General features: G+C 38.5%; 1 protein-coding gene across 6 annotated transcripts in view; it reads left to right on the top strand.

Annotated features, from left to right (window-relative positions):
• The window catches only part of ARHGAP32 (Rho GTPase activating protein 32), a 203,479-nt gene that overhangs the window by 146,262 nt on the left and 30,062 nt on the right, over positions 1-27,155 (top strand). For 4 of the 6 annotated variants that reach the window (XM_061406428.1, XM_061406426.1, XM_061406432.1 and 1 more), the window contains one exon: positions 539-620. The exons of 1 other annotated variant lie outside the window; for it this stretch is intronic. In XM_061406428.1, the coding sequence (XP_061262412.1) occupies positions 539-620 (82 nt within the window). Of the gene's footprint in view, positions 1-538; positions 621-8,262; positions 15,914-27,155 lie in introns of those variants that run through there. One more of the 6 variants, XM_061406430.1, reaches the window with a different exon arrangement.

Raw genomic sequence — 27,155 nt, 5'->3', positions numbered from 1 at the left:
GATTTTAAGTGAGTAATCGTTTCATCAGGTTACTTTAGTCTTGTCATTTTTCACAGAACCTATGAGAGAATGAAGAAAAAATACACAAAAACGTTGAATGTGGTTTAGTATTGCTTAAAAAAAATCATAGAGAAGTTAGTAAATATGAAAGTGGGCAGTAGAAGTGTTCACACAACTGGATTGAAATTTCAGCAAAGTAAATTATTAACAGGTATAAATTATACCTCTTGCCATGCTTAGCTTGGTATCAGACTAAATATTTTAATTGGAGTAAAAGAAGTTTGGGAAATTAAAAGCTAAAACTAGAAAAGAAGACTTAGACTTTTAGGCAAATAAAACACATGACTCTGTATACTCATAGCAACAGATTGTTTTATTATTTGTTTGTATAATTGGCATCATCAGTGATTTAGAGTCTTGGGATAGCAGAATCGCTGGGAGGGGCTGTAGAGCACATTACTGGAATTGAATTGGCAATGCTCACACACTGGTCTGTTCCCTGGTTTAGAATCCTCTCTTTGCTGCCTTTCTTCTTTAGGTGGGACTCTTCCCTGGACACTGTGTTGAGTTAATTAATCAGAAAGTTCCCCAGTCAGTGACCAACTCAGTGCCAAAACCAGGTGAGTACTCTTTCTCATTAGTGTGGTCATTTACCCACTGCTTAAAGATCCAGATTTTCTCTTCCAGTCAGGCACGCAGCTTGTTTAGCTGTTGTGTTCGTTGTCATAATATGCATTCTTAATTTTAATGTGGTTTTTTATTTTTAGTGTATTCTTTTTTCTCTGTTGATGATTTCACAAAGGTTTACATGCATTCAAAATTTTAGGCAATTTTAAGAACTGTTTGCTCCATTAAGCTTTGTCATTATTTGCTTTTGCAATTATATAGTAGGAGTGTAGCTAATTAATGAGCAAAATGATAAAAGAATTCAGGACCTGACATGGAGATAATATGATTAGCTGAAAATTAATAAATAAAGGGAATGTACATCTTATCAGTGCCTGTGAACATCCAAACTATTTTAAACAGCATTTCTTATTACTTATATAATATATTTACAGTGCTGCATAAGTGTGTGGAATATCGTACAGATATGTAAAGCAATGTGTTACAGGGAGTAAAAATCAAAACAGTGGAAATTCTGTTTTTATTGGGATGACTTAATCTGGACAAATTTTACAGAATACTTCATCAGGAACTTTTTAATGTGATGTAAATTTTTGGAAAGAAAATAAAAACAAAGAATAAAGATTTTAGAAGGAGAAGGAAGTGATCAAATGGAATTCTCCTTCTGCCCTACTCTCCCCTCATCCTGGGATTCTCAGTCTCTTTTCAAGGCATTTTTATCCTCTATTAAATCCCCCTTCTTTGGACAAGCTTGTTAAGCATAAAACAACTTTGTCAGAGAGAACTTACGTATTTGTTAGTGGTTGTGATGGCTGTAGTTTTCTTTTTGAAATGTCACATCAGTAACTTGAAAAAATAATCCTGTGCCCACTAGCAGACACTGCTCCCCCTCTCCCTTGCCCCAGCTCTAAGCAACTGCTAATCTACTTTCTGTCTCTAGAGTTCTCTGAGCTAGACCTTTCACACAAATGAAATGAATCATGCAATATGTAGTCTTGTTGTAACTGGCTTTCTTCACTTAGCATAATGTTTTCAAGGTTCATCCATATATCAGTGCTTTATTCTCTCTTATGGCTAAATAGTAGTGCATTGTATGGATATACAGTATTTATTTTATCCATTCACTTTGGGTTTCCATTTTGGGTTATTATGAATAATACAATAATTAGTGTTCAAGTTTTGGTATAGATATATGTTTTCATTTCTTGAGTATGTATGTAGCAGTAGAATTGCTGGGTCATATGATAACTCTATGTTCAACCTTTGGAGGAACCGCCAAACTGGTTTACCTTTGTAAACCAGCTGCACTGTTTTACACTTCCACCAGCAGTGTATATGAGAATTCAACTTGTTTTCCTTGTTACTGTATTTTTGGTTGTTGTTGTCTTAGTGGGTATTAAGTGATACATCTTTATGGTTTTGCTATGCATTTCCCTGGTGGCTAATAATGTTGAACATATGTTTACTTATTACCCATTTTTGTATCTTTGGAGAAATGTTCAGACCTTTGTTTATTTTTTAATTTGGTTGTCTTTTTACCACTGGGTCATGTTATACCTTCCACATACAAGTCCTTTATCAGATAATGTGATGTGCAGACATGCTGCTGCTACTGCTGGTAAGTCACGTCAGTCGTGTCCAACTCTGTGTGACCCCATAGACAGCAGCCCACCAGGCTCCGCCGTCCCTGGAATTCTCCAGGCAAGAACACTGGAGTGGGTTGCCATTTCCTTTTCTAATGCATGAAAGTGAAAAGTGAAAATGAAGTCGCTCAGTCGTGTCTGACTCTTCAAGACCCTATGGACTGTAACCCACCAGGCTCCTCAGTCCATGGGATTTTCCAGGCAGGAGCACTGGAGTGGGGTGCCATTGCCTTCTGTGGATTTGCAGACATACGTTTCCTCAAATTCTGTGTTTTGTCTTCCACTTTCTTGATGACATCTGTTGAAGCATAAATATTTTTAATTTTTATGAAGTTCAATTTATTTTTTTCTTTTCTCACTTATGCTTTTGATGTCTTATCTAAGAAGGCATTGTTTAGCCCAAGGTCAATATTTACTTCTGTATTTTCTTCTAAGAAGTTCATAGTTTTAGATCTTCCTTTTTAGCCTACTACCCATTTGAGCTATTCCAAATCCTGAAAGATGATGCTGTGAAAGTGCTGCACTCAATATGCCAGCAAATTTGGAAAACTCAGCAGTGGCCACAGGACTGGAAAAGGTCAATTTTCATTCCAGTCCCAAAGAAAGGCAATGCCAAAGAATGCTCAAACTACCACACCACTGCACTCATCTCACACGCTAGTAAAGTAATGCTCAAAATTCTCCAAGCCAGGCTTCAGCAGTATGTGAACCGTGAACTTCCTGATGTTCAAGGTTTTAGAAAAGGCAGAGGAACCAGAGATCAAATTGCCAACATCCGCTGGATCATGGAAAAAAGCAAGAGAGTTCCAGAAAAACATCTATTTCTGCTTTATTGACTATGCCAAAGCCTTTGACTGTGTGGATCACAATAAACTGTGGGAAATTCTGAAAGAGATGGGAATACCAGACCACCTGATCTGCCTCTTGAGAAATCTGTATGCAGGTCAGGAAGCAACAGTTAGAACTGGACATGGAACAACAGACTGGTTCCAAATAGGAAAAGGAGTACGTCAAGGCTGTATATTGTCACCCTGTTTATTTAACTTCTATGCAGAGTACATCATGAGAAATGCTGGACTGGAAGAAACACAAGCTGGAATCAAGATTGCTGGGAGAAATATCAATCACCTCAGATATGCAGATGACACCACCCTTATGGCAGAAAGTGAAGAGGAACTCAAAAGCCTCTTGATGAAAGTGAAAGTGGAGAGTGAAAACGTTGGCTTAAAGCTCAACATTCAGAAAACGAAGATCATGGTATCCAGTCCCATCACTTCATGGGAAATAGATGTGGAAACAGTGTCAGACTTTATTTTTCTGGGCTCCAAAATCACTGCAGATGGTGACTGCAGCCATGAAATTAAAAGATGCTTACTCCTTGGAAGGAAAGTTATGACCAACCTAGATAGCATATCTAGCAGAGACATTACTTTGCCAACAAAGGTCCGTCTAGTCAAAGCTATGGTTTTTCCTGTGGTCATGTATGGATGTGAGAGTTGGACCGTGAAGAAGGCTGAGTGCCAAAGAATTGATGCTTTCGAACTGTGGTGTTGGAGAAGACTCTTGAGAGTCCCTTGGACTGCAAGGAGGTCTAACCAGTCCATTCTGAAGGAGATCAGCCCTGGGATTTCTTTGGAAGGAATGATGCTAAAGCTGAAACTCCAGTACTTTGGCCACCTCATGCAAAGAGTTGACTCATTGGAAAAGACTCTGATGCTGGGAGGGATTGGGGGCAGGAGGAGAAGGGGATGATAGAGGATGAAATGGCTGGATGGCATCATTGACTCGATGGACGTGAGTCTCAGTGAACTCCGGGAGTTGGTGTTGGACAGGGAGGCCTGGCGTGCTGCAATTCATGGGGTCGCAAAGAGTCAGACACGACTGAGCGACTGATCTGATCTGACCCATTTTGAGTTAATTTTTGTGTATGTTTTTGAGGTCCAAGTCCATTGGATATCCAGTTATCTGAGCATGATTTGTTGAAAAGGTTATTTCTTCCCTATTGAATTAACTTGACTCCCCTGTAGAAAGTCAGTTGACCTTAGATCCATGAATTTATTTCTACATTTTCAGTTCTGTTCCATTGATATATATGTCTGTTCTTATTCCAGTACCACCCTGTCTTGATTACCATTGCTTAGTAGTAAATTTTGCAATTGGGAGGTCCTCCAATTTTATTCTTTTTCAGGATTGATTTGGTTTTTCCAGGTGCCTTGCAATTCCACATGAATTTTAGAATCATCTTGTTAGTTCTAAAAGAAGATGGTTGGGATTCTGATAGGGATTTACTGAATCTACAAATCAATTTGGAAAGTATTACCTTCCGGCCAGTATTTAAGTCTTTTGGTCCTTGAACATGGGATTTTTTTCCCATTTGATTAGATCCTTCATGTCATTCAACTTTTTGTAGTTTTTTTTTTAAGTTCTGCATATCTGTTGTTAAATTTATTTTTATTCTTTTGATGCTTTTGTAAATGGAGTTGTTTTCTTAGTTTCATTTTCTTATCGTTCATTGCAAGTGCATAGAAATACAATTAATTTTGTATCTTAATCTTGTATCCTGAGACTTGAAACATTTATGAGTTCTGATAGGTTGTTGGTATATTCTATATATAAGATCATGTCATTTGTGAATAGACATGTTTACTTCTTCTTTCCAATATGGATGTTTTTTATGTCTTACTCTTGCCCAGTTGCCCTGGCTGTGTTACAGTGTTGAAGTTTTGAGACTAGGCATCCTTGTCTTACTTTTGATCTTTTAAGAGAAGTCATCTAATTGTATGTTGTTATGTAAAAACTTTTAACTGTGCGGTTTTCATAGATGCCCTTTGTCAGGTTGACAAAGTACCCTTCAATTCCTAGTTTGTTGAATGATTTTATCACAAAAAGGTGTTGGATTTTCTCAGATGTCTTTTTTAATGTAAGTTTTATTTTTGGCTGTGCTGGGTCTTCGTTGCAGCGTGCGCTCTTCTCTCGTGATATGTGGGCTTCTTGTTGCGGTGGGTTTTTGCAGCATGGGCTCTGGGGCGTGCGGACTTCAGTAGTTGCGGCTCCCAGGCTCTCGAGCACAGGCTCAATAGCTGTGGCACATGGGCTTAGTTGCTCCATGGCCTGTGGGATCTTCCCAGACTGGGGATTGGACCCATGTCTCTGGCATTGGCAGATGGACTCTTCACCACTGACCCACCAGGGAAGCCCTGTCTGATACTTTTTATCCATCTGAGATGATCATGAGTTTTTGTGGTCACTGCTTTAAAGTTATCAGAATTCTATATCAAAAATTTACTGTTATTTCTTGTATATTATTTTCATGTATTTCTGCTATATAAACTATATAACTTTTATTAATTATAAAGTCTTATCTTTGATCATGTTACCTCAGATATGCTGTGAACTGTTTTTAAAAATTAGCTTAATATTGGTATTATATCAAATATTTTCTCATGTTCTGAATATGAAAGTGTATTTCTAATAGTGATAACCTCCAGCACTTTTAAAACTTGAGAAAGTTAATCAGTTATTGACAGTTCTGGAAAATGGGTTTCTATGAATAGACCTGTATGGCATTGTTAATTCTAGATTAGTAGTGATGTATAATGACAGCACACCTTCAAAAGCTAATATTTAACTTTGATGGGCAACATTGCAGGGTTGGCATAGGGAAATGTGCATTCTTAATACATTTTGAAAAGGATAATGTGAGTTCTATCAGCCTCAGGCTTGTTTCACACTTTAAAACTGTCTTTGCCTTCAGTACAAATAACTTGAATGTTCTGTTTATTTTTAACATTGCCATCTGTCACTGTGAGATACCAGGTCTGAAAGATAGAGCTATAGTTTGAGACTGCAACTTAAAGCTCCCTGTATTATTGCCCAACAAGGGCAGTAAAGAAAATTTTCCCTTTGGAACTCTTCTTAATGTTCTCAGTATGACCAATTATTTGTGTCTGTAAAAATAAAGTTAATGAATCACCATGTCCTGACCAAGTTAGCACGTATCCATGGTACCTTAAGGAAAAGGGCGTGTGTGGGGTGGGGAGGTGGGGAGGAGAGTTAAGAGGAAGAAAGGTGTAAACGCTTGTTCCAAAGAAACTGGCGTTTGTTCCGTCCCCACAGGTTCTGCTTTGACAGCTGATGAGGCTGAGGTGAGTGGGAGGAAGAGGAAGGAAGCGCATGAGGACTTCTGTGTGTGTCTCCTGCTTGGCATTTACTGAGCAGTTATTTACTGATGTCTTTCTTCAAGTTTTCAGTCTTCTCAGCTGTTGCCTCCGCAGATGTTTCTTCTGCGCACTTCTCTCCGCCTCCACCCCTTCCACATGTCACTCACCTCTCTGATGTTGGCTCACCGTCCTCTTTCCAGCTCACGTGCTTTCTGCTGACCTCTTCTCTCTGTGCAGCCTCTCTTAAGCCCATCTAATGAATTCTGCAGTTCTCGTAGCACGTGTTTTCTTTCTAGGGTCAACATTTGGTCTCTCTTAATTTCCATGGTTGAATCCCCCATCTTCCCACCTTATCCACCTTTTCTTCCAGAAAGAAAGAAAGAGCGAGTTTGGGGAGGGAAGGAGTGGGCAGAAGGTGGAGAAAGAGTGAAGAGAAAAGAAAAGTAAAGCTTACTTTACGGGCATGAGCTTCTAAAAATGGAGGACTAGAGAATTTAGAAAAACCTCCCCTCTGAAAACAGAAAATCTGGACAGAAATGTAAAAACATAATATAGTCTCTTTGAAGCATTGGAGAGTTAATAAGGTACTGAACAGTTACTGAGCTAAGATGAAGCAGAAGAAGGAAATCCAGAGAAGTGACCCAGTGTGTGGGGACCTGAGCCCTCAGGGTATCAGTTGATGGAGCAGAGAAAGTCCTGGTGCTCTCAGAACAACCCATGAAGCCCAATAGGGCCGAGTTATTGATAATGCCTCAAGCTTTAAGTTAGGAGTTGTGTTGAAATTGACAACTGATTCTAAATCGATTCTAAAATTTGTGTGGAAATGCAGAGCCCCAAATACCTAAGACAATTTGGAAGAACAAAATTAGTGGAAACTTTATATTATAGATATCAAGACTTACTATTAAAGCTTCACTGATTAAGATACTGAGGTTGATACAAGGATAGACAAATAGAATGGCGGTAAAGAACAGAGTCCAGGAACAAACGTGTACATATATTAATAGGTCCTTGGTTTATTCACTGTAGGAGCATTGTGAAAAGGACAGTCATTTCAGTAAATGGTGCTAGCTCTTGAAAATTATAGATCTGTATGTGAAAGGTGAAACAGCAAAACTCCTAGAAGAGAATACAGTGGAATATCTTCATGGGCTATTTTCATGATCTTGAAGAAGTGAAGTGAAGTGAAGTTGCTCAGTCATGTCCAACTCTTTGCAATCCCATGGACTGTAGCCTCAGGCTCCTCCATCCATGGGATTTTCCAGGCAAGAATACTGGAGTGGGTTGCCATTTCCTTCTCCATCATGATCTTGGTTATACATAAAGCAGTAATCCTAACTGAAAAGCTTAATTATTAAACTTAAAGTTCAGAAAGTAAATTGTAATATACTATTAAGATAGTGAAAAGGGCAAATCACAAAGTGATAAAGATATTTGCAGCACACTTATCTGACCAAGGTCACATAACCAAAGTATGTAAAGAATCAGAAAAGGAGAGATAAACTGATTTTTTTTAATTGCATGAAAACTTGAACAACAGATATCAAAATGCTGAATAAGCACACCACAAGTTGTTCCACATCATGAGTCTTTCAGTTCAGTTCAGTTCAGTCGCTCAGTCGTGTCCGACTCTTTGCGACCCCATGAACCGCAGCACGCCAGGCCTCCCTGTCCATCACCAACTCCCGGAGTTCACTCAGACTCAAGTCCGTCGAGTCAGTGATGCCATCCACAGCCATCTCATCCTCTGTTGTCCCCTTCTCCTCCTGCCCCCAATCCCTCCCAGCATCAGGGTCTTTTCCAACGAGTCAACTCTTCACATGAGGTGGCCAAAGTACTGGAGTTTCAGCTTTAGCATCATTCCTTCCAAAGAAATCCCAGGGCTGATCTCCTTCAGAATGGACTGGTTGGATCTCCTTGCAGTCCAGGGGACTCTCAAGAGTCTTCTCCAACACCACAGTTCAAAAGCATCAATTCTTCGGCGCTCAGCTTTCTTCACATGCAAATCAAAACTTTATTAACTCATGAAAACACATTCATCAGAATGCTTAAAATTTAAGAGTAGCAATACCCAAAGTTGGCAAGGGTGTAAATCACTGCGAATTCCCATGTACTGCAGGGTAGCGTGATGTGGGCCAAGCAGCGTTTGGCACTGCCTCCTGAGTTGTACACGTATATACCTTGTGGCCCAGCAGCTCCACTCTTAGGTGTATATGTAGTATGTTCATAGCAACCTTATTCCTAGTGTCAGAAAACTAAAGAATTTCAAAGGTATATCCACAGTGGGATAGATAAATAAAGGTGTGTTCATTCAGTGGATTCCTCCAGTGAAAATGAAATGAGTCATGGCTATGTGCAACGACATGGATGAGTCCCACACAAATATTGAGGGAAAGAAGCCTGATTTACCTACATACTTACACTGTATAATCCCATATATGTAAGGAGAGAGTTCAGAGTCATAGAGTTTGGGGCTGTTGTGTGGTGATAAACTTTAGGCAGTGGTACTTCTGGAGAGGAGAGTGAGCAGGTAGGTAGGAGGGAGGATTTGGAAGTGCTGGTCATGCTCTGTTGGCTCAGGTGGTGATTATACAGAAGCGTGATGACATAGAGCATCTTTTCATGTGCTTATTGGAGAAATGTCTATTCAAGTCCTTTGTCGATTTTTAATTGGTTACTTCATGTTTTTTAAATATACCTCCCATCCAGGTAAATCCTCCTTAGGGTATTGCTTTAATACACAAAGGTTGAAAATCACATTCTCAAAATAGATGTTATACTTCCATACTGTGAAGTACTCTGCAGCCCTCAAAAGAATGAAGTAGAAGCATATGTGCTCACCCAGGGGTTTTTTTTTTTTTTTTTCTGTGATGTGTTGTTAAATGAAAGAGCAAATCACAGAGCAGTACAGTCCTATTGTAAACTCATAGAGGATCAGGAGGATGCATCCCTCACTGGAGAGGCGCATGAGATTGCAAATATAGCAACGGACATTTCTTTTTTTTCCATTTGCTTCTGTACTATTTAACTCCTTTGCACTGATCATATATTACTCTTTATAGACTATAGTCTCCCCTTCAGTCCACCCTGTCCAAATAGGTAATTTCTAAGGTCCTAATGCAGCCACCCCATAAATAGGTATTTTGTGAAAGCAGATTTAATGCAGATGTTTTATTTAGTTTATATACCTATGTGAAAAGCAGGACAGAGAGCTGAGAGCACGGGCTTCAGCCTTGGGTTTTAATCCCTGTGCCATGTTTTACTGTCCCTGTGCATGTCATTTGGCTTCTCTGATTTTTAATTTCCTCATCTAGGAAGTGAGCCAAGATTCATTTGAAGATTAGATGTAAAGCATTTAAAGCCCCCTGGATACTTAATCACTATCAGCCGTTATTATTTTATCAATTTATGGTTATCTACTATGTTATATCATTTAAATTCAGGAGTGTCTAAAATTAGGTCTATTTAGTTTATGTGGATAACTTATTTAATGTGTTATTTGTTGGTATAAATTTATATGTAAATATTTCACAGTATACCTGTAACAAACAAGTTACAGTCGCTTTCATGGGCCCATGGTGTGGAAGGCAGCTTCTTTGGATGGTCACTTGAATAGAGTTTGCATCATAAATTTTTTTATTAGCAGACATAGAAGGAGCTGAGGTTTTCATTTTGGGGAAAGACAGTGATCAAATGTAATGCTAATGAAATCCTTACATTCATTTAAGAAGTAGTTTATAAAGCAACAGCCTGAATTTGTAGAGTAATTTGAAATTAAAAAGTCCTTGTATTCTTTTAGAAAACTGGCCCTTCAGAATCTTGTTTTTGTTGTTGCAATTCTGCCTAATTATAGTTTTTTCCTTTATGTTCATCTGCTTGCTTCTGGACTGTTTGTTCCTTTCTCTGAGTGTGCAGCAGCACTTTGCTCTTCTGTAACCATGCTTCCTCACTTGTCACTTTAGCGTGAGGCAGCCACTCTATAGGAAGTGAAAAGGTTCCGGTTTTTACTTCACCCCACATGGAACACTGTATGGAATATTCTTCCCATTGAACACATGCTTACTTTATCGCTCTGGAGGCAGATGTCTTAAGAATCAGATATTAAAATCAGTGCCCTAGGAGGCATTGCTGGAAGATTTAAAGGAGTTCCAAAATGCTAGAATGCCCAGGTATTTTTCTCTCCAAATACATAGATACATCAAGATAATACTTTTCTCACCCTCAGGGAAAAACAGAGAATTCAAAACACCACGTTTGTAGTTGCCTTAGACTTTTCGAATATTATATTTTTATTAAATTGGACCTTGAACCGATACAGCCTTGCAGGATACTAAGTATGCGGAATGTACTTTTGTTCCCCACGCACCCCTTTTTAACTAACAGAGCAACTCAGAAAGACTTCCATGATGTGCCCGAGGTTTCACAGCTGGCCTGGAGAAGTCTTCTGACCTCTCCTGGTAATCACTGCCCACACCTAGTAGCCCTGGCCCTGCACCAGGTGGATTAAACTCATTTGCGATTATTAAACTAAAAAGCCAGAATTTTCCCACCACAGAACACTGAATAGAGGTAAAGTTTATTGTTTCGTCTCCCAGAACAAATTATTTATTTAATATCTTTTGGTTTTATTACAACAAGAGAAAATAAAAATGTATTTCTGGAAATGAACAGAACAGTAATTAGGGCAAAAGATGTGTTAAAGGGGAAATGAAGATTAGTGCTTATCAGAACCTACTTCATTAGCTAGTTTTGTTTCAGCCATCATTCTTTCTAAGCCTCTCTAATTAATTAAAAAATATCTTTCAATTGCTCCTCACTGCACATAAGACGTACCTCCAGACTTGACTCTGCTGTGTCACTTTCAGTCAACCTCCTCCTCTGTTCTCTGGTTCTGCCCTTTCTCCATGTGCTCGCTGGGCTCTGCTTTGGTGTCCTCAGAACATACCATGTGATCATGTAGCTTTCCCTCTGCTCCTGCTGCCCCTACAGTCAAAATGCCCTCCTTCCCACTCCCCCCGAGTTGACATTTTCCTTGTATTTAGACTCAGGCCATAATCTTCTTGTGCATGAAAGCTCCACTGACCAGCTCTCCCTGGCCCGTCTCTCCCTGACCAGCTCTCCCCGCCCATTATCCCCAGGCCTGCGTCCTGTTTGCCCCCATGTCAGATCTAATAGCAGCTGTTTCCCTTGCTCACTAAGTTGCCATCTCCTCGCTGGTGACGAATGTGTCTCATTCATCCTTGTCTCCCCCACAGGGTATGTGCACACTGGCTGCACAATTAATGCCTGTGGAATTAGTCTATCTTAATGTTTACTACTAAAATAAAACTTCAGAATACAACCTTTATGACGTGTAATCCCGGACTTCAGAAAACCCGGGTGATTTCCCTTTGTGCCAGAATTATATACTGAACCTTTAGCCTGGAATTTAAGATGCTCCATAAAATACCAGAACATTTATGTTTGTAACCTGTTTTTCCCATTTCTCATCTCTGCTCAGCATCAATAATATGTTTCCTTATTCTCTGCTTGGTTGTCCTTTGGGTTCCCCCGCTTCTATGCCTGTGGTCTTTCTTCTGCGTGAGATGACTTACTCTGTTCTTCGCGGAGGCTCCTTGGGCCGCTGCTTCACAAACTTGAATGTACATTCAACCTGCCTGAGAGAGAGAGTTAAAAACTGTAGATCGTGATTCACTAGGGTGGGGCCTGATGTTCTGTATGTTTAAGAAGCTCCCAGGTAATTCCATAATACTGGTCCTAAGACTATGTTTTGAATAACAAAGGCCTACGGCCTACAGTAGCTGTTCCTTGTGTCACTCATTTGGAAACAGAGTTTGGTAATAAGTTAGCTTATTTTGAATTTTATACTTCACTTTTTGCGAGTCTTTTTTCTTAACCCAGAATTGCTTCTGGATAGATAGTCTATTGTATATTAATTTGCATCCTTTATACATAGCATTTGTTTTAAAACAGCTAATCAATAATTATGAATAAGCATAATTTCTACTACTAGTATCAAAGATGTTTCCTAAACTCCCATTTAGGCCTTAGCCAGTGCTTGGGGTAGGTTCAATCTAATCCTTGCCATATATAAAGCAACTTTTCCATTTCTGATCATTTCCAGTATTCATTCATTCAGTGATAAAACATTTACTGAGTGCATACCAAGTACTAGGGCTAAAATAGTGGACACAACAAACAAATATTGTCATTTTGCTGTTTGTATTCAAGTTGATGAGAGGGAAAGAAAAAGGCAAATATATTAAACATACACTAAGGTAGGTAAGTGCTGTGGAGAAAAATGAAGCCTAGAAGTGAGGTTAGAAAGTCCTGGGATGTGGTTCTTGTGGGGCTGTAATTTCAGAGGAGGAGAATGGAGTGGTCAGGGAGGGGTTTATTAGAAAGTAATGTGAAAGTGAAAGTCGCTCAGTTGTTCTTTGTGACTCCATGGATAGTCCCTGGAATTCTCCAGGCCAGAATACTGGAGCCTTTCCCTTCTCCGGGGGATCTTCCCAATCCAGGGATCAAACGAGGTCTCTCACGTCGCAGGCAGATTCTTTACCAGCTGAGCCACAAGGAGAAACCCAAGAATACTGGAGTGGTTAGCTTACCCCTTCTCCAGGGGATCTTCTTGACCAAGGAATTGAACTGGGGTCTCCTGCATTGCAGGTGGATTCTTTACCAACTGAGCTATCAGGGAAGCCCCATTAGAAGGTAACTTTGGGAGCCAAGACCTGAAGGAGATGAGGAGTAGGGATAAGCACTTACTTGTGGGAAGAGCTTTCCAGAGAGGAAACTGCAAGTGTAAGGACACTGAGCAGCATGTGTCCAGGCTTGTTAAAGACTCAGCAGGAAGGCTGGTTTGACCAGAGCAGTGAGTGAAGACGTGGGTGAGGTCTGGAGGTGGAAGGGCATCGAATTCTCCTTGGGGCTTGGGTGCCACTGTGTGGATTTGGACTTTCGTTTAAAGCTAGATGGGAAGATGTGAGAAGGTTTGGAGCAGAGAAAATTCTATCATAAAAATTACCCAAATTATTCAGACCCTTGACAGTTTGTATGTAAATTCTACCAGTTTCATGGCCAAAAACACACCCAGAATCAGATCACATTTCACTCTATTGACAGCGACCCTCCTGATAGAATGACTAGAAAGTAGCCTTTGCCTGCTCAGGGAATTCTCTTGTTGCCCCCACTAGCCACATAGACCCATCTTAGATCTTCACAGGATAACCTCCATTTTGTAAAATGCAAGAAGAAAATAACAGGTGACCTCTCCTGTGCCATCAGCAGTCATTGAAAGACAGAGCATGATGCTTTTTAGTGAGCCACATTTTAAACTTCGTATTTTAGAATAATTATAGTCTCAGACAAAGTTACCAAAATAGTACAGAGAGGTCCCATATATTCAAAGCCCAACTCCTCCCAGTTGTCACACCTCACATAACTATACTGTACATCATCAAAACCAGGAAATGACATTGTCACCATACAGTGAAACAGATTACAGACTTCAGTCCACTTTCACCGAGGTTTGCACACACTCATATTCTTACCTGTATTTTTACATGGCAGAAAGTGCAGCCTCTGAGTTTCAGGTGAGGGTTATTTTGTCATTCTCCTGCACTCAGGAGAGCTACCGTCTAATTTATTTATCCCATCTGTGCTTGTATGTTGGGGAGCATGAGGGGCTCTTGAGTTGCACTGAGTGTCCCCCAGATGGCTTCTCTACAGCATGGGCTCCCCTTCACCCAGCCCCCTTTTTCCCTTTCCCCTTCCTCTTTCTGTTGGGCCCCTACCCTTATGTGTTCAGTGCTGAGGAAGGGAGCGGGGAGGAGGGGTAGCTGTGCCTTTTCCACCGTGAATGAACTCTTGGGAGCTTCATTTCCTATTCATCAAAATCCATAAGTCCACAGCTGTTCCAATGAAAAAAAATCCACATGTTTTGTTCCTGTCATGCTCTGGATTTCTCTGTGGTCTCTCATATTGTGAAATCACATCAATTCATTGATTTTCTTATTGTGGCCTACCATTTATCAACATTCCTTTATTCAGAACTGCGACCAGAGAGGAAAGAATGATAAATACTCCCCAGGCATCTTGAATTCAACAATTCCTACTTGTGTGACCTTGGCTTCCTCATCTCTAAGACGGGAATAGTGTTCTAATCAACTTCATAGTGTTATAATGAAGACTGTCTATAAATTATTTAGAATCTTTCTGGCAAATGAAACATCATTTTGTTTACTAGGAACAAGTGTCTGAACATGATTTATATTGGTATTGGTGAAAAGTCATTTAGAACAGAAAATATTAATTTAATATTAATATTTTAATATCTTCCAATCCATTTATTTTTTCATATCTAGTCGGGTTAACAGTACAGTACCCCTGGAGAAGGAAATGGCAACCCACTCCAGTACTTTTGCCTGGGAAATCCCATGGACTGAGAAGCCTGGTAGGCTACAATCCATGGGGTCGCAAAGAGTTGGACACAACTGAAGACTGAGCGACTTCACTTTCACTTTCACTGCTATTTAGTATAAATACTGAATCTTTTCAATACTTATATAAGTAGAGCTACAATTTCAACATTTGGCAGTGCATAAAGGAGGAGGTCATAATCAGAAACATTTAATTATGGATTTTTTTTTTGTATTGAAGTATAGTTGATCATGTGCAATTCTTATTTTTTAATTCTGAAAAAAATTTTTCAGGTTTTAAAACTTTTCACTTGCATATTAAAAAATTGTGCATTCCAGTCTCAGAATTTTTCATGCAAAGGCAGTACATTGATAATTTTTTTGTCTGAGTAGAAAACAATCACGACTCATTATCAGCAAAGATATTCAGAGTTATGTTCTCCCAGCCTGTCACTGCCAGTTTAATGATTCAGCCTTTTGTAGATAGTACTTCCTGCTAGATCAGGGTTTTTTTTGTTTTTTTTTTTTAATTGGGTGTAAATACCATCATTTTTATAGAATACACTGTCTCCCATATGGATAGCAAATATAAACAACCGAATAGTCAGTGACTTTTAAAAAAGTTAAAGTATTATCAGTTTAGTCCTAGTGTTTTCTGAGCAGATTTGTACCTGTGTGAAGTGGGTGGGTGGAGTTACCCTGGCGAAGCCTGTTCTGCAAGTGTAGTTGGGCTGGGGCGTCTCTGCTGTGTTGGAAAGCAGGACATGCAAAGAGAGGATTAAGCTTCTGCAGGCAGAGCTCTCCCGTGCACACAAACCACTCTGCTTGACTAAAGACCAGAAACCGGGGCTAAGGAAACTGCTGGGAGCAGAGCAGGAACCTCCGCATGCTGGGAAGGTCTGACTGGGAGTCACCCCGCGGTGGTGGTTAAGTCTGAGCCGGTGTGACTGTCATTCATTCTGCACGGAATGCAGAGCCACGGCGTCCTGTCGAGCCTACTGCCAGGTGCAGCCATTCGGAATAATTTTAATTATTGATCCTAAAACCTGTGCCGCAGCGAGAGGTAAGGACATCTCAGTCAGTTATTCAAGTGTTTGACAAATATTTCACTGAGACTATTTTTTATATTGCATTTGGGCACGTATTTCCTTGGCTGCTTTTAGGTGACTGGCTAATTATTTAACTAGCCACAAATGGAATGACTGAGCTTTAACCTTTGGCATGGTTGTAGAGAGGTGATCATTTTTTGAAGTAGATTTAACTCTGTAGGTATTATCTCTTACTTTCCTGGGTTCAGGAAATACTTACTTTAAAATTTCAGATCAGCTTGTTTCTTAATGTTTTCCAGACCTCAGGTTAATGTACAAAAGTTTGCATGTTAAAAGAACATATCTGTTTCATAAGCAGCAAATATATGTCATATTTAAATTTTTTTCCTGCTGGGTAAATAACATCTCAGTTATTGACAGATAGAAAATAGGCAGCACTGATTTACTGTAAAGAATTTGGTAGTCTGTATAGGCTGTTCAAATTAGCACAAGGAAGTAATCCTTCTGCCCTTTTATCTTCAGATATTTTTTTCCTCATTGGCATTAGTAAGGACAGTTATCTCTATCCATGATATATTTGCATTGATTCTTTTTTCCCTCTTGCACAGACTTTCTTACCATCACGGTAGTACTCCGTATTTATATGATGCTTCTTCAGATCTTGGTTATAAATACTTTTCATTAAGATAACATGGAGACCACAGTTTTCTCTGAATCACAGACTAGCCCTGTTAAGAAATTGAACATTTTTCTTTGCTACTACTGTTTAAATAATATTGATATTTTGATTTTCAAAACCACAAATGGAGAAAGCTCAGAATTTAGAGCTCCTTTTCACTGTCAACTTTGAAAGAAGCACCAGTTGCTCATATGATAATGGTTTGCAACTGTAACTTCTTTTTAGCGTATTATGTAGTACTATATGATATTCAAGATGAGAGAGCAGAAATCGAAAGTCTCTTAGGTTAAGTTTGCACATAAGACAGTTATATAAGCAGAAACTGGAACGTGGCCCTGTGTTCATGTGCCCCTTTCCTTAGTGACCTCAGCCCTGAATTCAGGAGGCAAGACCAGATATGATCAAACCTGGTTTGTAAAGCCGACTCAGGTTCTGGTTAGCCCTGTACCTTGGAGGATTCTACAAGTCTTCAAAGAAATTGCAGTGGTGAAACAACTCCTGTTTATTGACACATGCAGAGTTAAATGGTTGGCATTTGTAATTTCATATGAGCATTGTAGTAACCCTGAGTGATGCTGCTGCTAAGTCGCTGCTAAGTCATGTCTGACTCTGTGCAGCCCATAGATGGCAGCCCACCAGGCTTTCCCATCCCTGGGATTCTCCAGACAAGAACACTGGAGTGGGTTGACATTTCCTTCTCCAATGCATGAAAGTGAAAAGTGAAAGTGAAGCTGCTCAGTTGTGTCCGACTCACAGCGACCCCATGGACTGCAGCCTACCAGGCTCCTCCATCCATGGATTTTCCAGGCAAGAGTACTGGAGTGGGTTGCCATTGCCTTCTCTGGCCCTGAGTGATAGATATTGTTATTGCCATTCTCACTGTGTGTTTGAGGGAACTGGACTTAAATAGGTCATTTGCTCAAGACCTTGCATGTGGTAAGTGATTAGAGAGTAGATTCTAGCCCTCAGGTCTATCTGACTCCAAGGTCCAAGTTCTTACTTCCCAGGCCAAAAGTTAGATCTTCCATAGAGCAGGCTTCTGAGCCATCTGCCTTTAAATAGAGTTCTCCTTTTCTGTTCTTTCTTCTTTAGTTATGGGATGTTTCTGCTCCAGCTCCTGCAGAAGGAAAGGATGGGAAGGGAAGGGGGAAATAACCTACACAAACAAAACCCACCCCGATCATATCAGTGTTCCACACCAAACTTCATAGCTTAATAAAGTGCACAGGGTTTTTTGACATCAAAGTGAACATGATTACATTTTAATCTAATAAAATAATTTCAAGAAAACAATTTTCACACTGTTAAGATTAAGGTTCAACGTATTCATATTTCTAGAACTTCAACAGTAGAATTTAAATTAATTTTTATTGGAGTATCATTGCTTTACAGTGTTGTGTTAGTTTCTACTGTACAGCAAAGTAAATCAGCTATATGTATGTCCCGCTTTTCTTGGATTTCCTTCCCATTTAGTTTCTTTATAGTTCTCTTACTTTTGATGTTACTGAATTCCTAAGAATCTGTGCTTATTTGAGCCTAATTTATAAGACAGATATATAAATCAGTGTTCTCCTAAAATAGTACTAGTTTTTAAGCTTCATATCAAGTAGTACTAGTTCACCTGGGAAAAATGAGAGCCCAGATTATTTAAAAATCCTCAGCAGAGATGCTTCTACAGTCTTTTTATTATAACCCATTCTAGTATTAGAATCCTTTAGTGTCAGGAATTTATATCCACCTCATGTTTCCTCCCACTCTCCTCTGCTAAAATGCAAATCTTTTTGTTCTGTATTTAGAAATGAAATTAGTCAAGAGGCTTTTATATAATAACTGAGGTGGTAAAGCTACCGAGATAAAAAAAAATTTTACTTTGTTTTTGTACAGAGTTGAGGAACAAAACCAATCACATTTATTGTTTTAATTTGTAATTTAAAATTTAAAAATAAAAGTCAGTACCAGTTTAGCAAGAAAAATGTAAAATTTACTTACATTACCCTAAAATCACATAAGCTAAATTTGAGCCTTCTTTCATGTTTGTTACTAAAATTTGTAAGTCCCAGAAAAGTAAACGTATGATGTGAATAATAAGACTGTCCTAATCATACCCTAATGCCCATTTTCCCAAGGAAACGGTGATTTTTGAAGCTCTTATCATAGTATGCCCTTCGTGGTTTATCTATCACTGTTTATGTCCTGCCCTGGGAAGAGCAGCAGTATGAAGTTGCTTTGGTTTCATTCTTAACTCTGAGAAAGAGATATTTTTATTCAAACACCCAAGTATTTTAGTGGAACACAGGCATGCTGTTCCATGTAAGAGTTGTATTGGATATTCTGAAGAAGCAGTTTGTTGCCAGTTTTCTGCTTCTCTTTTTCCTAATGAACTGTTCTTATCTCCTCTATGTCTGAACAGCTCTTCTTTAAAATTTACTACAGATTTATTTTCTAGATCTGTTAGTTTCATCCATTTGCACTCCTGTCTGTTACGCCTTTTGAAATGCCTCCTCTTCTCTGCTATGAGTAAATGGAAACCTGTTTGACTTAGGTAACTGTTAGTAGCTTCTGCTCGCTGTGTGTGCACGCATGCTCAGTTGCTTAGTTGTGTCCGACTCTTTGCGACCTTAGGGACTGTAGCCCGCCAGAATTCTCCAGGCAAGAATACTGGAGTGGGCTGCCATTTCCTCCTCCAGGGGATCTTCCTGACCCAGGGATCTCTTGTGTCTCCTGCATTGACAGACAGGTTCTTTACCATGGCGCCACCTGGGAAGCCCCATTAGTAGCTTTCCAGGTTTTCAAACAAGAGCCATTACTGTCAGAGTTATTTTATATTCAGTATTGCATGCACAGGACATTTCTCAAATACCTGGTTTCCTCCTTTGAGGTTGGAATGTACAGATGCCAGAACCCTTCCAGCGGCCACATTCCAGAACCTCATCCCTGGCCTGGGCTGGTCCCCGATGTTACCCCAGCAGCTGTCACACACATCAGTCTGAGAACTGTGTTTTTTCTCTTATTTCCAAAATTGTTTATGATTCTGTACTTTCTTATTCCATAATAACTGCAACAGTATGTTAAGATTTAATACTCAAATTTATCTACATATTTTCTTGGACATCTGCTTTGGGATGGATGGAGGCCAGTGAATCCCAAGGCTGAAATTGCTTTATTCTTGCTTTAAAAACTAGCAGGAAACTCAGTAGTTCCTAGAGAGACAGCAAATATTTTACATTTTGAATATCAACCTGATAGAATATATTTTCAGAAATTCAGGATATTTAGAAAATACTCACTTTTTTTTCTCTTACTATAGTGAATTCCTGAAACTTAGTTCAAAAATTAATCTTTATAAAATATATGGCACTTTTTCTAGTACAAAGAGTATTATAAATGGCCATTGTAGTGTTCACCAGGGACTTGCTAACAGATCAGAGAAACAGTATATCATATGGCATGATCAACAACTGGGAATATTTTTAACAATTAAAGACTGTATGCTTGTGCTTCAAGTTCTGGAAATAGTTACAAGTATGTTGTATAAATGATGTATGTAAGGACTCCTTATTTCTAAATTTTCATGGAGAAAAATAAAATAATTAAACCAATTCAACTTTAAAAAACTAAACTTAATATACTATGCTTGAAATAATAACATTTAACAATGGTCTTCCTATTTTAAATTTTTATAGCAGCCTTTTCCAAGATAATTTAGAAAGCTGAATGTATTTTGTTATATAGCTGTCCAGTGGAATTTTAAATTATGTCCTTTTTTCCTCCTGATAAATTTTCCTAAAGCAAAGACATTTCCCACAGACTCTAGAGCTTTCTCTGCTTTTCTAACTTTATACTTTCTCAGAGTGTTTCTTGATTCCTCAAGTATTTCCATTGAAATCTAGAATTCATAAATTGCCTAGTTAAACTTCTCATGCTTAATATTATTAAACTGAGATCTAAACTAGCTACTTACCTTGTCTCAAAGTTTGCAGCAATTTATCGGCCAAATCAGGACTTAAACTACATCTCTGCATTCCTGGTCCAGTATGCTTCCACTTGCTCTTGCCTGCCCAATAATAGGCATGTTTGGATGGGCAGCCTTCATTGGACCATTTTATTATTGAAAGTTGAAAGTTTAGTCGCTTAGTCATGTCCGACTCTTTGCAATGCCACGGACTGTAGGCTACCAGGCTCCTCTGTCCATGGGATTTTCCAGGCAAGAGTACTAGAATGGGTTGCCATTTCCTTCTCCAGAGGATCTCCCCAACTCAGGGATTGAACCCAGGTCTCCTACATTGTAGGCAGACACTTACCTTCTGAGCCACCAGGGAAGTCCTTGTTTTATTATTAGAAAGACCTAAAAGCTTTCAGTTTCTGAGCTATTGGTTAAGTATGGTTTCTAAATCTTCAAATAGGATTGCTAACATTTTATCCTTGCTGAATATTTTTACCACGTACAAAAGCTATATATTTAGATATTATAGAATAGCACCAAATAAACTAAAAAAAAGGAATTGAATTATGAGATTAGGTCATCTTAATAATTAGAGCTGGATACAGGAAAGGTATAAAGGTATAGAAAGAAAAGGTATGAAGTATCATTATTCTGATAACCTTATTATATTTATTATTTTTAATGTAATGGGAGATGAATTAGATTTTATTTAGCATGCCTCATCTGACAGATAGAAAATTTGAATGATCAGATAGTGGTTTGTATTTGAATTTAAATCATTTAGAGTGTGAGGCTAACTGAAACTGAATTTAAATTAGCTCATGTAAAGCACTGAAGCATAGTAGACCCTCAGTACATGTTAACTATTCTGTAATGTTATGATATTATTCTAATTTCTGAGTTTTCCTTCAGGTTTCATTGGAGATTAGGTTTAGGGTTCAGTTTGTCTTTTTCTTTCTCTTCCCTTTGTAGGACTGGGAACAGGCCAGTGAGATGGCAGGTCTAACAAGACCAGAAAATGTACAGAGATAAAAATAGAGTCAGTGACAGAATTTCTTAGATGCGTCCTTATTCCATCACATGAAAACCTACTTTGAGTTTGGTTTGCAAGAAACTCTCAGAGGGTGTTTTTTGTAAGACAAAAAGATACAACATTTTCAGTCATTGGATTAAAGAAGTTCTTTTATATCATTATTCATCTCTTTATTTATATTAAAGCTCTTCTATATTATGAAAAAAGAAAAGTTAGAAGAGGTTCTATACCTCAGGTACTGGAAAAAGTGTTTTTTTTTTTTAGCTCAGTTTATTTAATATTTGAGTCACATATAATCTAGCTCATCCAGAATTTTTTCTTTAAAAGCTTGTCAAATTATTACTCTAGTGAATCAGTTTAATTTCCAAGTCCATTTATTTTCAAATAAAAACTTTTTTGGTTTAGTGTAAAATTAATTGATATACTCAAAGCTATAAACCAAGTAAGAATTATGTCATATTTTTTCCAGCATGAGTGCTGACTTAACTGGTTCAAAAGTTATGTTTCTGAGTTGCCCACAGATCCTTTCAGGACATATGACAGTGCCTGCTAAAAATAAGTTGATTTTGACAACTCTTCCCAATATCCCTTTTAGTAAATTTGAAAATACTAAGTAGCATAGTTCACCTCAGCTATTTAAGACTGTCACAGGAAAGATATGGCATGTTTCTTTGCTTCTATTTAAGACATTAGCAACCTAATACAGTTTTTTTATTTTTAGAATTCTTTATGTACACTTGTACCCTGTAGAATTCTTTTATGTTTGAGTTTTTTATTGAAAGCCACTGCTGATGTGTTTACAGGATTCCTATGTTTATTACAGTTTCTAAGGGAGAATTTTGCCTCGGCTTAAGGCTTTAGTTTTCGATATTGCCACTTGCCTCTCCAGTCTGATGTACTCATTTACATCCCTGCAACAGATGCGAGGCAAGCAGGAGCACAGGAGGTTTATCACATGAGTTTAAACGTACCTACAGTTGTCCCCAGTGGCTCGGTGATAAAGAGTCTGCCTTCAATGCAGGAGATGTGGCAGGAACCTCGGGTTCAATCCCTGGGTTGGAAAGATCCCCTGGAGAAGGGCATGGCAACCCACTCCAGTATTCTTGCCTGGAGAATCCTATGGACAGAGGAACCTGGTGGGCCATAGTCCATAGGGGTCACAAAGAGTCTGACATGACTGAAGCGACTTAACACAAGCAGGATGGTTGTCACATTCAAAACTTAAAAATTGAGCACATGTATACCTGTGGCGGATTCATTCTGATATATGGCAAAACCAATAGAATATTGTAAAGTTAAAAAATAAAATAAAATATAAAAAAAACTTAAAAATTGAACAAGGCAAACTAAATTATTATCTTCATAGATACAGAGAAATAATTTGATAAAAGTCAATACTTGTTCATTTTGTATATTTTGACAATTAAAAATAGGGAGTTTTTTAAAAATCTGTTTAATGTTTCTATCCAAAAACCCAAGAAAATTTTATTCTTAATGGTGAGATATAAGCAATCTATTTAGATCAAGAACAAGATCATCGTTTATTCAAGGTTCAGTAAAATTAAACAAAAAGAAATAAGTGGAAAGGAAGAAATAAATCTGCGTTACTTACAGATGATTGTCTACAAATCCAGAAGAATCTCCTGTCAAATTATTAGAAGTAATAACAGTTGAGCACCGTTGCTGAATGAAAGATAAATTAATACAATGACAACGGTAGCACCTAAATTAAAATTTTTTTTTTGTTCAGCAGAAAATAAAAAAAGCTTTATATTTAATTCTCAAAACAATCCTGTTAGGTCCTTACTATTTTTAATGTTTTTCATAGAAGAGGGAAATGAAGGTCTGAGAATTGGGTACCTTGTCCACAGTCATACAGCTGGAAGCTGCAGAGATGTGGTTGGAACCCTAGTAATCTGACACACCCTGATACATGTGTTTCTGTTTTGTCAGTGCTGTTCAGTCACTCAGTTGTATCTGACTCTTTGTCACTCCATGGACTGCAGTATGCCAGGCTTCCCTGTCCTTCACCATCTCCCGGAGTGTGCTCAAACTCATGTCCACTGAGTCGGTGATGCCATCCAACTATCTCGTCCAGTAATCAGTTATTAGATTTTTTTTCTTTTTTGCATTTCCCAGGTGGTGCTAGTGGTAAAGAACCCACCTACCAATGCAGGAGACTTAAAGAGATGCGGGTTTGATCCCCTGGAGAAGGGCATGGCAACCCACTCCAGTATTCTTGCCTGGAGAATCTCAGGGATGGCGGAGCCTGGTGGGCTGCTGTCTATGGGGTCGCACAGAGTCGGACACGACGGAAGTGACTTAGCAGCAGCAGCAGCAGCAGCAAACATACAAAAAAGTTTAAAATCAGTTTAAAAACCTTTAAAAAGTGAAAAAGTTTAGGAAATAAAAGGTTTAAAAGAAATAGGACTGTATGTTTATGGTCTCAGATAAGGAAAGAGATTTTAAAGAAACCATACACAAAGACGTGATTAGAAATTTATACAGTACAAGCCAAAGACTGGGAAACATGTTCTTGACAAAAAGTAACCGACAGGGGATTCATTTACAGATTGTATAAAGATCTCTTGCCCATCAGTAAGAGAAAGACAGCCAGATAGTAAAATGGCCAAGAATGTAAACAGTTATTTCACTGATTAGGAAGACTGAATGACCAGTGGACATGGAACAGTGCCTAACCTTATTAGTAAGCACAGAAATGCACTTTCAAGTGGAATATAACATGTCATACTGATGAGATTAACAAAAATGAAAATGCCTGCTAGAACTGAATAGAACAAAGAAATGAAGAGTGAAAAATGTAAGTATGTCCTATGGGAATATTATGTTGGTAAATTGTTCTAGAGAATATTTTAGCAAAGCTGAAACATGGTTGAAAAGTAACATGCTGTACAGTCCAGTCATCCTCCTCAGCATGAGTGCCAGAGACATTCTCTCAGAATTATGCATCCCACCTCTAACTTTGTCTGCTTGGCCAGCTGAACTCATTACAAATCTTAGAACTTGGGGCATATAAGCAAATAAACCTAATGCAGAGCCCCTTATCTGGCACAAATCGTCTTCCTTTAATTTCCTGAGAAATTCCTTCAAGCTCAGACTTCTCTCCCATCGGTCTAGAAGATTCCTGAGACCCAATTCAGAGAACTCTGATTTAAGTGAAATATTATGAGAAAAGAAGATTTTTTAGGATTTGCTGGAGAAAATTTTAACTTGTGTAGTTAAAAACATCTGGTGCCCCGCCTCTCTGTGTCAAGGTTTCCTGAGCCCCTATGAGCTGATTGTCGGTATCATAAACTTTACCTTGGAGATACTAAAATAAATACTGCAAAACTTTTAACTACTGGAAGGACTGGTTGGGTTGGGTTTGTGTCAAGTCTTGAAAGAAGAATGCAGTGTGAAATCATGTCTAAATGATATGGAAGAAGATAGCCTGTGGCACATGCTGCATTTGAACTCTTAACTAGGGAATGGTGGCTCAGATGGTAAAGAATCTGCCTACAGTGCAGGAGAGCCAGGTTCTATCCCTGGGGAAGGGAATGGCAACTCACTCCAGTATTCTTGCCTGGAGAATACCGTGGACAGGAGCCTGGCAGGCTACAGTCTGTGGGATCACAAAGAATCAGACATGACTAAGCAACTCACACTTTGACATTTACAGGGAATTTGAACAGATGGTGGTATGATTTGCTTTTGTTTTTTATTTTTTATGCATTTTTTCTGTGGAAATGTCATTGTTTATGCAATGTGGGAGACCTGGGTTCGATCCCTGGGTCAGGAAGATGCCCTGGAGAAAGGAGCAGCTACCCACTGCAGTATTCTTGCCTGGAGAATCCCATGGACAGAGGAGCCTGGTGGGCTGCAGTCCATGGGGTTGCAAAAATCAGACCCAACTGAGCAGCTAACACTTTCACTTTCACTTACTAGTTTGTTATAAGAAAATGGGTGGGGGCAGTGCAGTATTCAAAAGAAACTTCTTTTAGCCATTTTATTATCTAAGAAATGGGAAGGAAATATAAAGTGAAGAAAAAATTAATGTGAAGAGACATTTATATTTGCAAGTATTTATTAGATCTTACACAGACCACCTGATTTTTAATCCTGATTCCATGACCTTAGACATGTTACTAAACACTCTGTGCCTGAGTTTCTTCCTCTAAAAGGGGGTAATAGTGTTTTCCTTATAAGGTCTCGTGAGAAACGAATGGTTAATAAATATAAATTCTTACACAGTTGCTGGCATGTAACTAATCATAAAATAAATGCCGGCTGTATCTGTATTATTATTTGTTCAGTATATTAATAATAATATAACCAAATAATAATATCGGTATTATTATTTATTTGTACTCCTCTCCTCAGTGAGCTCCAACAGCAAGGAGCTGGCCTCACCTGTTCCCCGCCGTACTCTCAGGGCTGAGAACAGTTCCTGAGATGTGGTAGGCATTCACGTGCTTGTTGCTAAATGAATACAAGTTAAAATTCAGTTCCCATCCCTTTGAAACATTCCTGGAAGTCTGAGACTAAAAGAATTCTTTCTCATATACATCGTATGCAGTTGTCAGAGTCAACAGATATTTTCACCAAATTCACCATCAAAATACAAACGCCTACTTTTTAACATGTATCTTGGATATTCTGGCCAATTATTAAAATCTGGAAAAGAAATCAGAAATTATTCCTTTCAGAAACAGAATGGAATTACTGTATTTGCTCTGACACAATTACATATCCATGAAATCCGAAAGGATCAACTAAAATCCGTCTTAAATTGTAGAGATTTTAGAAAATGATCAGATTTGAGCCATACATAAAGAAATCATTTTCTAATATACCTACTATTTAAGCAACTACGATAAATGAAGAAAACTGTTATTCTCCAGAAGCAGCGAACAATATCCCTAACAAGAAGTATGTGGAATGTGTCTTTTCATAAAGAGAATTAGAAAACTTTGCTGCAAGATTTAAAACTTTAGAAACATTATGACAGGCCCTATTTCCAGGTAGAAATACTGAATATAACAGAAATTAAAATTCTTCCAAATATATAATGTTATGGTACTGTAATGCAAATTTGCTTGTTTTTATGTGTTAATCTTATACAGAAATGGTTTGATGGCCACACTTTAAGAACAAAGATTCATAACAGTCTACTAGAAACTGGGGAGAATAAAACACATACAAGTTCAGTAATTTTTAATATACTAATATGATACATGTAACATCTTCTAAGTTACCCCAGTGTGCTACAAATGTCTCATTAGCAGATAAGAGAGCATATCATTTAATTTTATAGCAAGAATCTCAGATACAAATGAGGCTGTAATTTCCCCAGAGTGTCACACAGCATGTTAATGATGGCATCAAAATTATACTGATGATTCTGGGTAAACTTTAAGGGGTTGGTATAGAAAAAATAAATTTCCTCTTTAATCTATGTACAAGGGTGACAACCTCATCCCAGTTCGCTCAGGACTTTCCTGATTTTAGCACTGAAGATTTCGTGTCCCAGGGAACCCTCTCAGTTATGGGCAAGCCAGTTACAGTTGATCACCTTTGTACAGTTCATAGAAAAGATGCTTA

The sequence above is a fragment of the Bos javanicus genome, chromosome 29 (genome assembly GCF_032452875.1).
Source record: "Bos javanicus breed banteng chromosome 29, ARS-OSU_banteng_1.0, whole genome shotgun sequence".
Taxonomy (NCBI): domain Eukaryota; kingdom Metazoa; phylum Chordata; class Mammalia; order Artiodactyla; family Bovidae; genus Bos; species Bos javanicus.
Note: the sequence above shows the minus strand (reverse complement) of the source record. Positions and strands in the feature narration are given on the sequence as shown.